At 45.4% G+C, this 13,969-nt stretch overlaps 1 protein-coding gene across 1 annotated transcript in view; it reads left to right on the top strand.

The window, feature by feature from the left end:
• The first annotated feature begins 89 nt into the window (after positions 1 to 89).
• ccdc112 (coiled-coil domain containing 112) overlaps positions 90 to 13,969 on the top strand; it is a 35,706-nt gene continuing 21,826 nt past the window's right edge. The window contains 5 exon segments of the mRNA XM_033017449.1: positions 90 to 211; positions 1,206 to 1,333; positions 3,289 to 3,410; positions 7,125 to 7,214; positions 7,564 to 7,639. Of these exon segments, the coding sequence (XP_032873340.1) occupies positions 164 to 211; positions 1,206 to 1,333; positions 3,289 to 3,410; positions 7,125 to 7,214; positions 7,564 to 7,639 (464 nt within the window). The 5' untranslated portion in view covers positions 90 to 163.

Here is a 13,969-nt window from a genome sequence, read left to right as displayed (position 1 = left end):
CGTGCGCAAAGAGGAAGGTGGGCGAGGGGTTGGGTGGAGGTGGGCACTGGGCAGGGAGGTGGGGTCGCAGTCATTCACGGCGGGACATCTGGCGGCAGCAGCAGCGGCACATTCTGCAGCGGGACGGCGCCACCTGCCGGCCGCAGCGGACACGGCCGCGGAAATGGCCGCCTTGACAACGGCGGCGGCGGCGGCGCCCAGCGGGCAACGGGTGGGCATCGGGCCCTCACCCTCATCCTCACCCTCACCCTCAACCCTGGGACCCCCTCGTGTCGGGGACATGGGGAGGAGGAGGGACCGGGTTTATATGGGTCCGGGGGAGGGAGGTACGCGGTGTTATTTGGGTGAAGGGACATTCCAGGTGTTGTGGGGCGGAGAGCGGGTTTAGCCGAAGAGACGAGGGAATCCCCAATGTTATTTTTGGGAGGAGAGGGGCCGCGGCTTGTATATGTGTGTGTATGTACATGTATATGTATATGGATATGTATTTGTATATGTATATGTACATGTATATGTATATGTATATGTTTGGGGAAAGAGGGGCGACGACTCTGACCGGTTGTTTTGGGGAAGGGAGGGGTTCCCTGGTCGTTTGGAGAGTGGGTGGTGTTTAGGGGAAGGTAGACAAAAAAGCTGGAGAAACTCAGCGGGTGCAGCAGCATCTATGGAGCGAAGGAAAAAGGCAACGTTTCGGGCCTGAAACCCTTCTTCCATAGATGCTGCTGCACCCGCTGAGTTTCTCCAGCTTTTTTGTGTACCTTCGATTTTCCAGCATCTGCAGTTCCTTCTTAAACACGGTGTTTAGGGGATGCGGCTGCTTTGTTTGGGGGGGGGGGGGGTCCGGATATTTTGGGGTCGAGAGTGTTCCCCAGGGTGTTGGGGCAGAACGGGATCCCGGGTGTTTCTGGGCTCACGGTGATTTGGGAGATGGAAGGGGTTCCCCAGCAGTTTGAGGGTGTCTGGTGTTTGCATTCTCTCGTCTTTTGGGAGATGGAGTGGGGTCCACCATGTGTTTTAGTGGAGGATGGTGGCGTTTTGGGAGATGTAGTGGGGTCCACCATGTGTTTTAGGTTGTGTGTGGGGTGAGTGTTGCGTGGAGTTTGGGCCGGCGGGAGACTGGTTTCTTGGGCACCGTTTTGCCCGGGCTCCGGGCCGCCTCTTTGCCATGTATATGTGAATAAGCGGCTGTCCCTCGCTGTCTACAGGTGGATGTTCGGGCGCAAAGGTCACAGTCGGCACCGGGGCCGCGGCGGCAGCGGGTCCACATGCCGAGCCACAGGGACTCGGATAAGACGACGGCATTCATCCAGGAGCTGCGGAAACTAGGACTCCAGTGAGTGTGTAACTCGCCATCTAATGATGAGGGAAGCTCCTTCAATCGGATTGGGGGAGGGGAAGAGGTTGAAACATACTGGAGCAGAATAGAGTGTTCAAGAAGGAACTGCAGATGCTGGAAAATCGAAGGTACACAAAAAAAGCTGGAGAAACTCAGCGGGTGCAGCAGTATCTATGGAGCGAAGGATTCAAGAAGGAACTGCAGATGCTGGAAAGTCTGAAGAAGGGTTTCGGCCCAAAACGTTGCCTATTTCCTTCGCTCCATAGATGCTGCTGCACCGCTGAGTTTCTCCAGCTTTTTTTGTGTACCTTGGAGCAGACTAGATGTGAGACCAACGGTGTTATAGTCGTGTCTTTAACTCTCGCATCCATTCCACTATCTGGGTAGAAGAATCTGAAGAATCAAATGTGTAGGAACGAACTGCAGATGCAGGTTTACTTCGAAGATAGACACAAAGGCTGGAGTAACTCAGCGGGTCAGATAGCATCTCTGCAGAGAATGAATGGGTGACTTTTCGGGTCGAGACCCTTCAGACTGAGAGTCAGGGCAGAGGGAGTCGAGAGATATGGAAGGATAAAATGTGAAAACGACAGATCAAAGCAGACGTTATTAAGGAAATGTCGAATGGTTCATTGTTAACTGAGGGGAAGGTGGCAAGGAGGCATACAATCAGTAAAATTAATTGACAGACAGAGGGAAGCAAATGTTACCTTAAGTTAGAGGAATCAAATGGTGTGAGGACTTTCAAAAAGAGAAAGAACATCTGAAATTTAGTCTGCAAATTAAAATTAATTCATTCTTAACTCTACCTCTACCCAACTCTGTTCATGCCTTGCTGCTTCTCCATATACACTTATTAAATCATTCTTAAGCCATCCATACAAATCAGTAATTGTTTTGTTTATTAATTGCTTTCAAGAGCCCTGGGTTTCAGGGACTGTTTAAGTGTAATAACACAATCAAAATTTAAATAACCTGCTGAATGTAAAGTGCTTAATTTTTCAATATAGATTTATACCCTGTACAAATCCTGTCAAATCAAGTTTATTTACAGTGATAAATGTTTCATGAAGGTACATAAACTATTTGAAGAGAAGAAACAACCAGATTTCAATATAATAGAGACTGCAGATGCTGAAATCCAGAGCAAAAAAGGGGAGAACCATTGGATGAACTTTGGAGGGCAATGGACAGTGAATATATAATTAGTGACTTAATTCACCCCGGGGCTTTGGTTTGAATTTTTAAAACTATGGAAATGGTATTGGATGAAAGGAAAATACTTATAATGATGATTTATTATTGTCACTTGGACTGAGATACAGTGAATAACTTTTAAAATGCTATCCAAGAAAATTAGCAAATAGGCAGATGAATGGGAAGTCACATAATTCACAAGGAACTTCTCAGTCACTCTGCGGTATAGGAGCAGGTCATGTAGCTTCGAGATTCCTTCCCCGTTTGATTGAAGCACAGCTGATCACCATCTAAAGCACATCAACATGACATGGTTCTTCAGTCCTTATCACTCTTGCCTGACAATAATCATATCAATCTAACTTTTAATATATTTCAGTTAGACGTGCCTCTGCAGTTTGGGGAAAAAAATTCAGATTTCCTCTCTGTATCCGTTTTAGACTTTCTACGTACGCACTCATGACCCGCCTGCTTTATTCTACTTTTGATGTCTTCCAAAACCACTGCTGCTTCCTAACTGTTCAACCATTAGAAACATTAAAAGTGCCATGGAATTATATTCCACCTAAAGCCAGTGCTTTCAGCAAAAATGTTTAATTACTTTGCAGTAATCATGCCAATTACAATATAACAACATATGTATACAGATTATCTGAAGAATAAATAGAGTAATTTTAGATTATATGGTCTTAATTAGAACATTTTTGCATTGGTAAAATATTAATATTTCTAATTGTTTTTCTTTCCTAATCCAGAATAGCCAGTTTAGAAAAGGATAAGAATGCTTATCTTTCCAATAAAGGGAATGAATTTAGAGCGGAATATAGTGCCCTTGAGGAGATGGACCTGAAGATGACAAATTCCAGGAAAGCAGAAAGTAGGAATCCAGCAATTTCTTGGGGTGTTGATGGGGACTTTGATTTTCTTTTTTTATGATTTTTCTCTATGCTATCTTGGCAATGTAAGTTTCTCATAAATCTATATTTAAGAATGGGGTAGATCTTGTTTTGTTTCAATGCCATTTCGATGCTTGCTACAATTTATACAACATATCAGTTTGTAATAATCGCCTCTGAGACAAGACTCTGGATTAAAAGCGTGATCTAGTTTGTTTAATTAATCTAGGTTAATGTCATTTATTTGTCTGATTGGAGTGGTGTACACAGGAATCTCTGCTGGGTCCACTGTTTGTCATTGACATTCATGATTTGTATGACAATGTTGTTAACATGATTAGTAGGTTTGTGAATGACACCAACATTTGTGGTACAGGGAGGAAGGCTATCTGAGTTTACAAAACATCTGGATCAACTAGGAAACGTGGCCATGTCATGGCAGATGAAATTTAACTGTTATATATGTGAGTTGATGCATTTGGTAAGGCAAACAAGGGCAGGACTCGCACAGTAAATGGTAGGGCCCTGGCAGAACAGCATGACCCAAAGGTACAAATACACAATTCCCTGAAAGTGACAATACTGTTTAAATGATGACGAAGAAGGCAGTGGACATGCTTAGTTTAGGTTATTGTTTACTTTAGTACCAAGATATAGTGAAAGGCTTTTGTTGCGTGCTATCCAGTCAGCGGAAAGATTGCAATCGAGCCATTTACAGTGTATGGATACATGATCAGGGAATAACACTTAGTGCAAGGTAAAGCCAGCAAAGTCTGATCAAGGATAGTCTGAGGGTCACCATAGAGGTAGATTGTAGTTCAGCACTGCTCTCTGGTTATGGTAGGATGAGTCAGTTGCCTGATAACAGCTGGGAATAAACTGTCCCTGAATCTGTAGGTGTGCGTGTGCCTGATGGGAGAGGGGAGAAGAGGGAGTGGCCAGGGTGCGACATGTCCTTGATTATGCTGCTGGCCTTGCCGAGGCAACGTGAGGTGTAAATGGAGTCAATAGAAGGGAAATAGACCCAAAAAGCTGGAGTGACTTAGCGGGTCAGGCAGCATCTTTGGAGAAAAGATATAGGTGACGTTTCAGGTCGAGACCCGTCATCAGACTGAGAGTCGGGGAGGGGGAAACGAGAGGTACGGGAAGGTACAGAACAGGAAAGGTCGAGCCCACAATGGTCCATGACCCATGCCTTTGGCCTCTAGTTTTTGAATCCTCTACCCTGTGGAAAAACACTGAATATTCACTATATCCATACCTCTCATAATCTTGTACGTCTAAATAAGGTCCCTCATTCTCCTGCCCACGTTAAGAAAAAAACCCTTTCCAACTTCATGACATTGTTGCTACAGCTGGGCAGCCAGTTCTGCATACATGTGGTCTCATCAATGACTTTTACAACTAAATGGTGATGTGCCACTTTTTGATTTCAAACCCCTTCGCAATGAAGGCAAGCATGCCAAATGCTTTCTTCATCACACTGTCCACCAGGCTCACCATTTTAAGGAAACCACATACCTGTACTACCACATCATTCTGCAATACTCTCTAGGAATCTACTATTTATTGTGCAAGCTCTGCACTAGTTTGATATATTTACCTCACCTCACACTTGTTAAAGTTAAATTTATTTTTTCATTCCTTGGGCCACCATCCCAACTGATCTAGATTTTGTTGTAAACTTACTGAATGTCTACTAACTTCTTCAATGTCTACTATATCACCAATGCTGTCTGACTAACTGAGAGACTATACAAGAAATATGAACTTTGTGTTTTTCTCTGCCGATTGTAACGTGATTTTCTAAGTCTATGTGCTTCTTCCTGTATTTTGCTTTATTCTGGATGTTGAGTGCTGAAATTACTGACTTGGCTGCCATACAAGAGTAATCCAATACCTGCAGATGCTCATTTGCCGCCTTCAATAATTTGATCGACTGCTAAAGATTCATCAACTGAGTAGGGGCAGGAGATCACTTTTCATAGGTGATCTTCCTCGGTCTGAAGAAGGGTCTTGACCCGAAACGTCACCCATTCCTTCTCTCCAAAGATGATGCCTGTCCCGCTGAGTTGCTCCAGCTATGTGTGTCTATCTCCTCAAACCAACATTTTATACAGATTAATTGGCCAATCACTTATTCGCTCTTGATGGGATCTTGTTTTGCATAATTATTTAATAACAATAGACTGCACTGCAAAAGAAAGTAATTGAATGGGAAATGTTTTGAAATGTTTCTGAACTGTGAAATGAGCTTTTAAAAATTGCATGTATTTTAAAAATGCCTTTTGAAGAGTAGTATTGAAATAGTTATTCATAAGACATTTAAATGTATTAAGGTTTTAAGTAGAAACTAGACTAAGTGGGACCCGTTGGGTCTCAGCTTCACACGGGAGGGCTGGTCCCCCAAAGCAATATTCGACCTCTCCACCAATTCCAATATTGGTGGCCAGTGGGACTAGTATGGACATTGTGGGCCGAATGGATTCTTGGGCTGGTGGCTCAGTCACTCAAGCCTGGTGTGCTGGCAGCTCACTCACTCACGGCTGGTGTCCTGGCAGTTGACTCACAGCTATTCCTTGAAATTCCATTTCAAGCAGGGTGCAAGGCCACCAAATTCAAGTGCAGTTTCCTACCACTTCAAGCAGGGTGCAAGGCCACCAAATTCAAGTGCAGTTTCATACCACTTCAAGCAGGGTGCAAGGCCACCAAATTCAGGTGCAGTTTCATACCGTTTCATGCAGGGTGCAAGGCCACCAAACTCAAGTGCAGTTTCATACCATTTCAAGCAGGGTGCAAGGCCACCAAAGACAGAGAGTAGTGACGTCTCCCTCCCTCTGGGTTTTATAGTCCCCCCTCCCTCCCACCGGAAGGAGTCTGCAGCACCTCATATTCCGCTTGGGGAGTCTGCATCCTGCAGGCATGAACATTGAATTCTACCAATTTTGTTAGCCCTTGCTGTCTCCTCCCCTTCCTCAGCCCTCGGGCTGTCTCCTCTCATCCCTCAGCCCTCGGGCTCCTCCTCCTCCTTTTTCCTTTCTTCTCCACACCACCCCCCATCAGTCTGAAGAAGGGTTTTGGCCCGAAACGTTGCCTATTTCCTTCGCTCCATAGATGCTGCTGCACCCGCTGAGTTTCTCCAGCATTTTTGTATACCTTCGATTTTCCAGCATCTGCGGTTCCTTCTTAAACACAGTTTAGTAGACATGTGTTCAGTGTTATTCACAGCTCAGACTGAGAGTTGTGACCTGTCGCTCCCCCATCTTGCAGAGACTGAGGCAGTTTACACTTCCGGGTTTTATAGTCCCTCCCCCTCCCACCGGAAGGAGCGTGGCCTTCATAGCGTGATTGACAGGAGAGAGAATCTCAACATTTTTAAAACATTAATAAGTCTTTTATTTTTCATCGATGGGAAAAATTATTTTGTCCTGCGCAGCGGAGGGGGACTCTGAGTAAGATGGCCAAAAATCACAACTGTAAGTGGTAGCATTTTTTCTACAATCAAAATGTAGTGCAAACAGGAAGTGGTTGAGATTTGAGTTTTAATTATATAGATAGAAGACCCCTATCTCATTATGATAAATGGAAATATAGAATGTTTTGACACACGCTTTCATAATAGGGGACTTTTATTTATTGATGTGACATTTTTAACATCAAATGTAATTTAGTTTTTCTTGGCTGAAATTTTCTAGAAATGAAAGTTCAACAACAGCTTGCAAAAATACATCATAATGTGAAGCGATTCCAGGGCCAGCTCAAAGACGTTAAACCTACTCCAGAATGTAGGTATAATATGCAAATTTCCTTATAACTATAACACTCTGATCTTGAGTGTGTGTGTGTGTGTGTGTGTGTGTACCAGCCCCCCCCCTCTCCCCCACCCTCTCTCCCCCCCCTCTATTTCTCTTCCCCCCCCCTCTCCCCCCCCCCCCCCCCTCTCCCCTTCTTCAGACTGCGGCGACGTTTCGGGTCGAGAGCCTTCTTCAGACTAATCCATGTCACATTTGTATCGTTGATAGTTTAAAATCTTTTTTTTTCCAAATATTTATTTAATTCATTCAGTTATTAATGATGCTAATTGTGTATTTACTTACATTCAGTTACTGATGAATTGACGTGTGATGTTTTCAGTTATAGAAAAATTGAGGGAAGTAATGGAAGAGGTTGAAGATGCAATTAGTGAATTCAAAGAAGAACAGCGGCAGATGTAAGTGTTTAAATATTCTGACCACTTCTGAAATGTTGCAATGCTGCAGAGTTTTCCATTTCTTGCATATAAAAACATTATAGTTAAAAGCTTAAATAAAGACATAAACAAGGAAGTATATGATTTGGGATCAAATGAAAACTAACCCAAATATCAGAATTGGACTTTTGTGACTTACTTGAAAATTGTTGAGTGAATCACACAGACTCACAGATCTGGTATAACAGTTTTTATTGAGTAACCTATACAACACACTACAGCATGTTACTCTTACCATGCAGTATTCTAACTAACAGCACATGTCGGGTTGCGATAATATGAATGGTGTAGTAGTGGGCGGAGCTTATAATAATGAAGCACTACATTGGTTAGTATGTAAAGTATCCAATCTATACTGATTAATAATGAAACCGAAGTGCTAATAGCACATACAGGGAAGTTGAGATGGTTCAAACAAAGTCCCCGTATCTAAGGGGCGGCCTACAAACCCGTCCCGTGCGCGTACGGTACAGATCCGCATCTCCACCGGCGAGAGTGCCGGGGTCCCGTGCGGCGGGAGCACTGGGGACCCGGGGGAGAAACACGGCGAGGCAGGTGAGCAGGGCACCCAGCGTGATGGTGACGGAGCTGGAGACAGGTCGTGAGGGAAGAGAAAGTCCGTCAGCAGATGGGTAGATCGGACGCGGAGCATCAGGATACGAGGCAGCAGGACATGGTTCCTTCACAGGAAGGAGATGTTGACGTTGCTTCTGTAGATCCCTCCGTTTGCACTCACCAGGTATGACCGTGGTTCTTTTGCGGGACTGTGGATGAAACACAAACGGCCATAGCCCTTGTTGGTTTGAAGGCGAACGACTTGGCCACTGGAGAGAGGTGTAAGTGGTTTGCTGGACATCAAAAAAATCGCTTTTGGGTATCATGTTTCAGTTGGACTTGTTTCTGGACAACAAGTGGTGAACGAACCTGTGGCTGCAGTAGTTGTTGGGGCACAGGCAGTGCAGCAGGGGTCTGTCGGGACATCAGACGTTGGGCAGGAGCCCCAAGTATTGGGTACGTGCGATGTTTTTCAGGTTGAGCAGGTCCAGGTAGATATCGGATTTATCAGGTGTGAGCACTCCATCAATTGTTTGGCCCGTTCTGCAAGTCTGTTTGATTGTGGGAATTCTGGACTGCTGGTGACATGGCGAAAATCCCATAGTTGAGCAAAGTTTTTAAAACTCTGGATAGTGAACTGACTGCCGCGGGGGCACCGTGTATGGTGAAATGGCGTGCCAGCTTTTGGATTACTGCAGCGGATGTTGGGCTTTGGAACAGGTCGATATCAAACCAGCCCGAATACGAGTCAACGAGAACCAGATACTGTTTGCCACGCCATTTGAATATGTTAGTAGCAAGCAGGCAACAAGGCAGAGGAGGAACAGGGTGTGAGAGCAGGGGCCCTTTCTGTTGGTGTGGCAACAGGCTGTTGCAGATAGCACAGGCTTCAACTTTCTCATGTACGAATTCGGTCATTCCGGGCCAGAAAAACATGCTCTTTGCTCGGAGTATGTTTGCTTCCACGCCGGGGTGACCCCTGTGGACGGCATCAAAATATTTGTCCCGTAGGGCAGTTGGAATGACTGCTTTGTGACCCTTGATTACGACAAGACGTCAGGACTTTCATATGAAGAAAGACTGGATAGACTCGGCTTGTACTCGCTAGAATTTAGAAGATTGAGGGGGGATCTTATAGAAACTTACAAAATTCTTAAGGGGTTGGACAGGCTAGATGCAGGAAGATTGTTCCCGATGTTGGGGAAATCTAGAACAAGGGGTCACAGTTTAAGGATAAGGGGGAAATCTTTTAGGACCGAGATGAGGAAAACATTTTTCACACAGAGAGTGGTGAATCTCTGGAATTCTCTGCCACAGAAGGTAGTTGAGGCCAGTTCATTGGCTATATTTAAGAGGGAGTTAGATGTGGCCCTTGTGGCTAAAGGGATCAGGGGATATGAAGAGAAGGCAGGCACAGGATATAGATAGATATATATATATATCTCACACACACACACACATTTACATAGTTATATATTCATATATAAATATACACCTTTGTTTTCTCATTTATAACTGTTTACAGAATACTATGTTTACATATTCTGTTGTGCTGCTGCAAGTAAGGATTTCATTGTTCTAACTGGGACGTTAGAATAAAACACTCTTGACTTGCGTCGCTAATGTGTGGGATAGAACTAGTGTACGGGTGATCGGTGGTCGGCATGCACTCGGTGGGCGGCATGGACTCGGTGGGCTGAAGGGCCTGTTTCTAAGCTGTATCTTTAAATTAAACTAAAAACACTAAAACCAGAGGGAGTCTAAGAAGGGTCTCTACCCGAAACGTCACCCAATTTCTTCTATCCAGAGTTGCTGGCTGCTCCATGGAGTTCCACCCCACAATTAAAGCATGTAATAGTCTTCATCCTACCATAGATATCCAACCAGACGCAACTAAATATAACGTAGCTCTTTTTTCCCCAAGAACCCTTTTTTGCTTTAGTCCTAGTCAAGAGTCAAGAGAGTTTTATTGTCATGTGTCCCAGATAGGACAATGAAATTCTTGCTTGCTGCAGCACAACAGAATATGTAAACATAATACAGAACAGGAAATAAAAGTTCAGTGTATTTATATACCATAGACCATATATATGCACAATAAATAAATAGAAAAAAATGCAATAGGCTGTTATTGTTCAGAGTTTGGTGATGGACCCTCCACCACCTCCAGTTTAAATTCCATTTAGAATATTTTTGGAGGACCTGGAAACCAGAAGCAAGAGTTACTCCAGGGAGTTATGAGGCTTTCTCACGGGGCGACTTGACGCAAGATGTAACCAGAGTGAAGCGGTCGTGGTCTAGCACGATATCACACGATATAACGGGTGGTAGATAACGAGTTCCCACGGGTACTCGGCATTTCTGTTATTTGTGCGAGTGACTTGTCCGTCTCCCGAGCTTTCCCGTTAAATCTTGAATGAACATTGTGAACTGTGAAGTGTTGTTAAATCATCACGTGGCACAAATGATGTCACTTTTTTTTTCACACACTATAAATATCCTCCCTTGGTTGAATTGGCTCATTTGGAGACATGCCTGTACTAAGTAGTTTCGAGTACTGGATGGTGGTGTTTTTCATTGACGCGCTGTATGCAGCAGCCCTCTATGTTAATCGAGGACGCTTGCGTGAAGGCAGAAGGGTGAGATTAATTAAAAAGAGAATTAAGAGGAAGTCTCACTGGGTGAAGCCCATCTTTCAACGGAGACCTCTATTTGGACAATATGATAAACTGCTTAATGTGCTGTGCGAAGAGGAAATTGCCTGCCCTCATGCATAATTTATTTTATGGCTCTTGGAGACATGATTCCAACTTCAAACACAGAGCGTGTAAAAGCTGTCTGCGACTTTTTTACTTTGCAGCTGCAGGGCACAGACACACTTATAAGAGAAGTTTAAGTTAACTGCAAAAACAGCACTTTTACATCAATAGCAATGTATGTTTTTAAATCATGGATAACATTAAATGGTTTTCCTGTTGATTTACTAATATATCGTTATATATGCTCACATGAGCACCCGGGATACTCCGCAGCCTTCGTCTCCAGCAGGTTCCGTTTTTTCTCCCTGTTTCTGTAATCCTCTCTGGATTTATCGTAAAGAATTTCGTTGAATTGGTACCATTCTACAAGTTCCCCCTCTTGTTCCCTGGTGAAGTTATATGGCCTTACCTTCTGCCATCTTCCCTTTATATACGCGTCTGTTGAGGCTATTCCTACAACGGCTACTGGGGAGGCAATCTGAAATCCACCTTCCTCACCCTCTCCCTGCTCCAAGGAGCCCACAGGCAATGTTATCTGTGGCATCTCCTGTTGCCTCTCCACCTGTCTCTCTTGCTGCATCTCCTCCTCATTCTCCTGCATGGCAAAAACCTTTCTGACATGCTTTACCCCCTTTCTTTGAGCTTTTCTGGGAGCCATCTCTGCAAGTATTCCAGTGAAAAAGATTCTCCAACAATGACAATGAGGTGGGACGTCCTCGATGGACACATGTTCCATTGGCGATATTGAGACCACCTTTTTTACTCACCTTCTGTCCCCTCTGTCCAGCTTCCGGGTTCACCGTTCGCAAGAGTTCCCACGGTAAACGCAAGAGTTATTACGGATATCGCACTGGCCACTACGTCCATATAATGTTTCAATGTTCAACCACAAGTGTACAAGTCACTCTTGGAGAAATTCAAGCTTGCTTGAATTTTCTCCCGAGTCAACAAGTTACACGAGTACCTGCCGTTAGCGCCACGGTGGTCCACGGTGGTCCACGAATGCCGTACGGTTATCGTACGAGGTTCCCACGATGTTCAACTCTGGTTACCTCTTGCGTCAAGTCGCCCCGTGAGAAAGCCCCATTACTACAGCTCCAGGGAGTGATTCTGCGTTGGTTTTCAGCGGTCGCGACGAGGCGGCGATCGGACAGCAATGGCGGCCAGATCTCCCACAATTCAAAGCGAGGGAGAAAGTGCCCAGCGCCGACCAGTTGCCTTGGCAGTGCACATGTGCAGGGCGGCACATGCGCACAGCCGATGATGTGCTGGCTGTGGTTGTGCGCATGTGCAGGGGGAGGATGTGCTGGCCGTAGCAGTGCGCATGTGCAAGGCGTCCGGCCGTGCAGGAGGATGAGCAGTGAGCGAAGACCCGGCGGCCCAGACAAGGTACGGATGGCGGGCGGAGACGGAGAGCGAGAGAGAGAGAGATAGAGAGGGGGGCCTGCTCAGAGTTGAACGGCGGGTGTCCTGGGTGCTTGCCAAGCCGGGCAAAATGACACAACTTTTAGGTTGTTCAAGAAGGAACTGTAGATGCTGGAAGATCGAAGGTAGACAAAAATGGTAGAGAACCTCAGCAGGTGCGGCAGCATCTATGTAGCGAAGGAAATAGGCAAAGTTTCGAGCCGAAACCCGACTTCAGACTTCAACTTTTAGGTTGCCCGGTGAGACGTTAGGTGGCCATTGGCACCCGGGCAACCTTTAATTTTGAGTCCTGCCTTGGCCGGAGGCCCCCAAGATTTCTAGGCCCTAGGCGTCAGCCTATGAAGCCTAATGGTAAATCTGCTCTGGCCATGGTTGCAGCCTCTCCACGTGCTTTTACTTCTTCATAATACTTTCTCCATAGTCCTATCAGTTCCTTTGCTGCATACTAATTGTAGCAGACTTTCAGGGTCCTCCATAGTATCTTGCTCAATTTGGTTTCCCATTGTTACCAACAATGGACACAATATCTCAAACAATTCACACAATATCTCAAACGATTCACACTTCACAGATTCAGTCTCAGTCACAGAGGCCGACGTCAGGAAATCCTTCAGAGGGGTAAACCCTCGAAAAGCGCCTGGACCTGATGGTATACCAGGTCGTGTTCTAAAAACCTGTACGGACCAACTGGCTGGGGTTTTTACGGACATTTTCAACCTTTCACTACTGAGGTCTGAGGTTCCCACCTGCTTCAAAAGGGCATCAATTATACCAGTGCCCAAGAAGAGTAAGGTGACGTGCCTCAATGACTATCGACCTGTGGCACTAATGCCTGTGGTGATGAAATGTTTCGAGAGGTTGATGATGGCGCAAATCAACTCCTACCTCGACAAAAAACCTGGACCCACTGCAGTTCGCTTACCGCCACAACAGATCAACGGTGGATGCGATCTCGCTGGCCCTTCACTCCGCTCTGGACCACTTGGACAACAAAAACTCATATGTCAGGCTGTTATTCATTGATTACAGCTCGGCATTTAATACTATCATCCCCTCCAAGTTGGTTACCAAACTCGCAGAACTGGGTCTCTGCGCATCCCTCTGCAATTGGATCCTCGACTTCCTCATCTACAGACCACAGTCTGTTCGTATTGGTGGAAATGTGTCAGACTCGAAAACAATCAGCACGGGAGCACCTCAAGGCTGCGTGCTCAGCCCTCTGCTGTACTCATTCTATACTCATGACTGCGTAGCCGGTTATAGTGCGAACTCCATCATCAAGTTCACTGACGACATCACTGTTGTGGGACGTATCACTGATGGGGATGAGTCCGAGTATAGAAGAGAGATCGAGCAACTGTCCATATGGTGCCAGCACAATAACCTGGCCCTCAACACCAGCAAAACCAAGGAACTGATTGTGGACTTTGGAAGGAGTAGGATGAGGACCCACAGTCCCGTTTATATCAACAGGTCGATGGTTGAAATGGGTCAAGAACTTCAAATTCCTGGGCGTGCACATCTCTGAAGATCTTTCCTGGTCCGAGAACAC

Source organism: Amblyraja radiata, chromosome 3 (assembly GCF_010909765.2).
Source record: "Amblyraja radiata isolate CabotCenter1 chromosome 3, sAmbRad1.1.pri, whole genome shotgun sequence".
Lineage (NCBI taxonomy): Eukaryota > Metazoa > Chordata > Chondrichthyes > Rajiformes > Rajidae > Amblyraja > Amblyraja radiata.
This window is presented reverse-complemented; position numbering and strand designations above follow the sequence as displayed.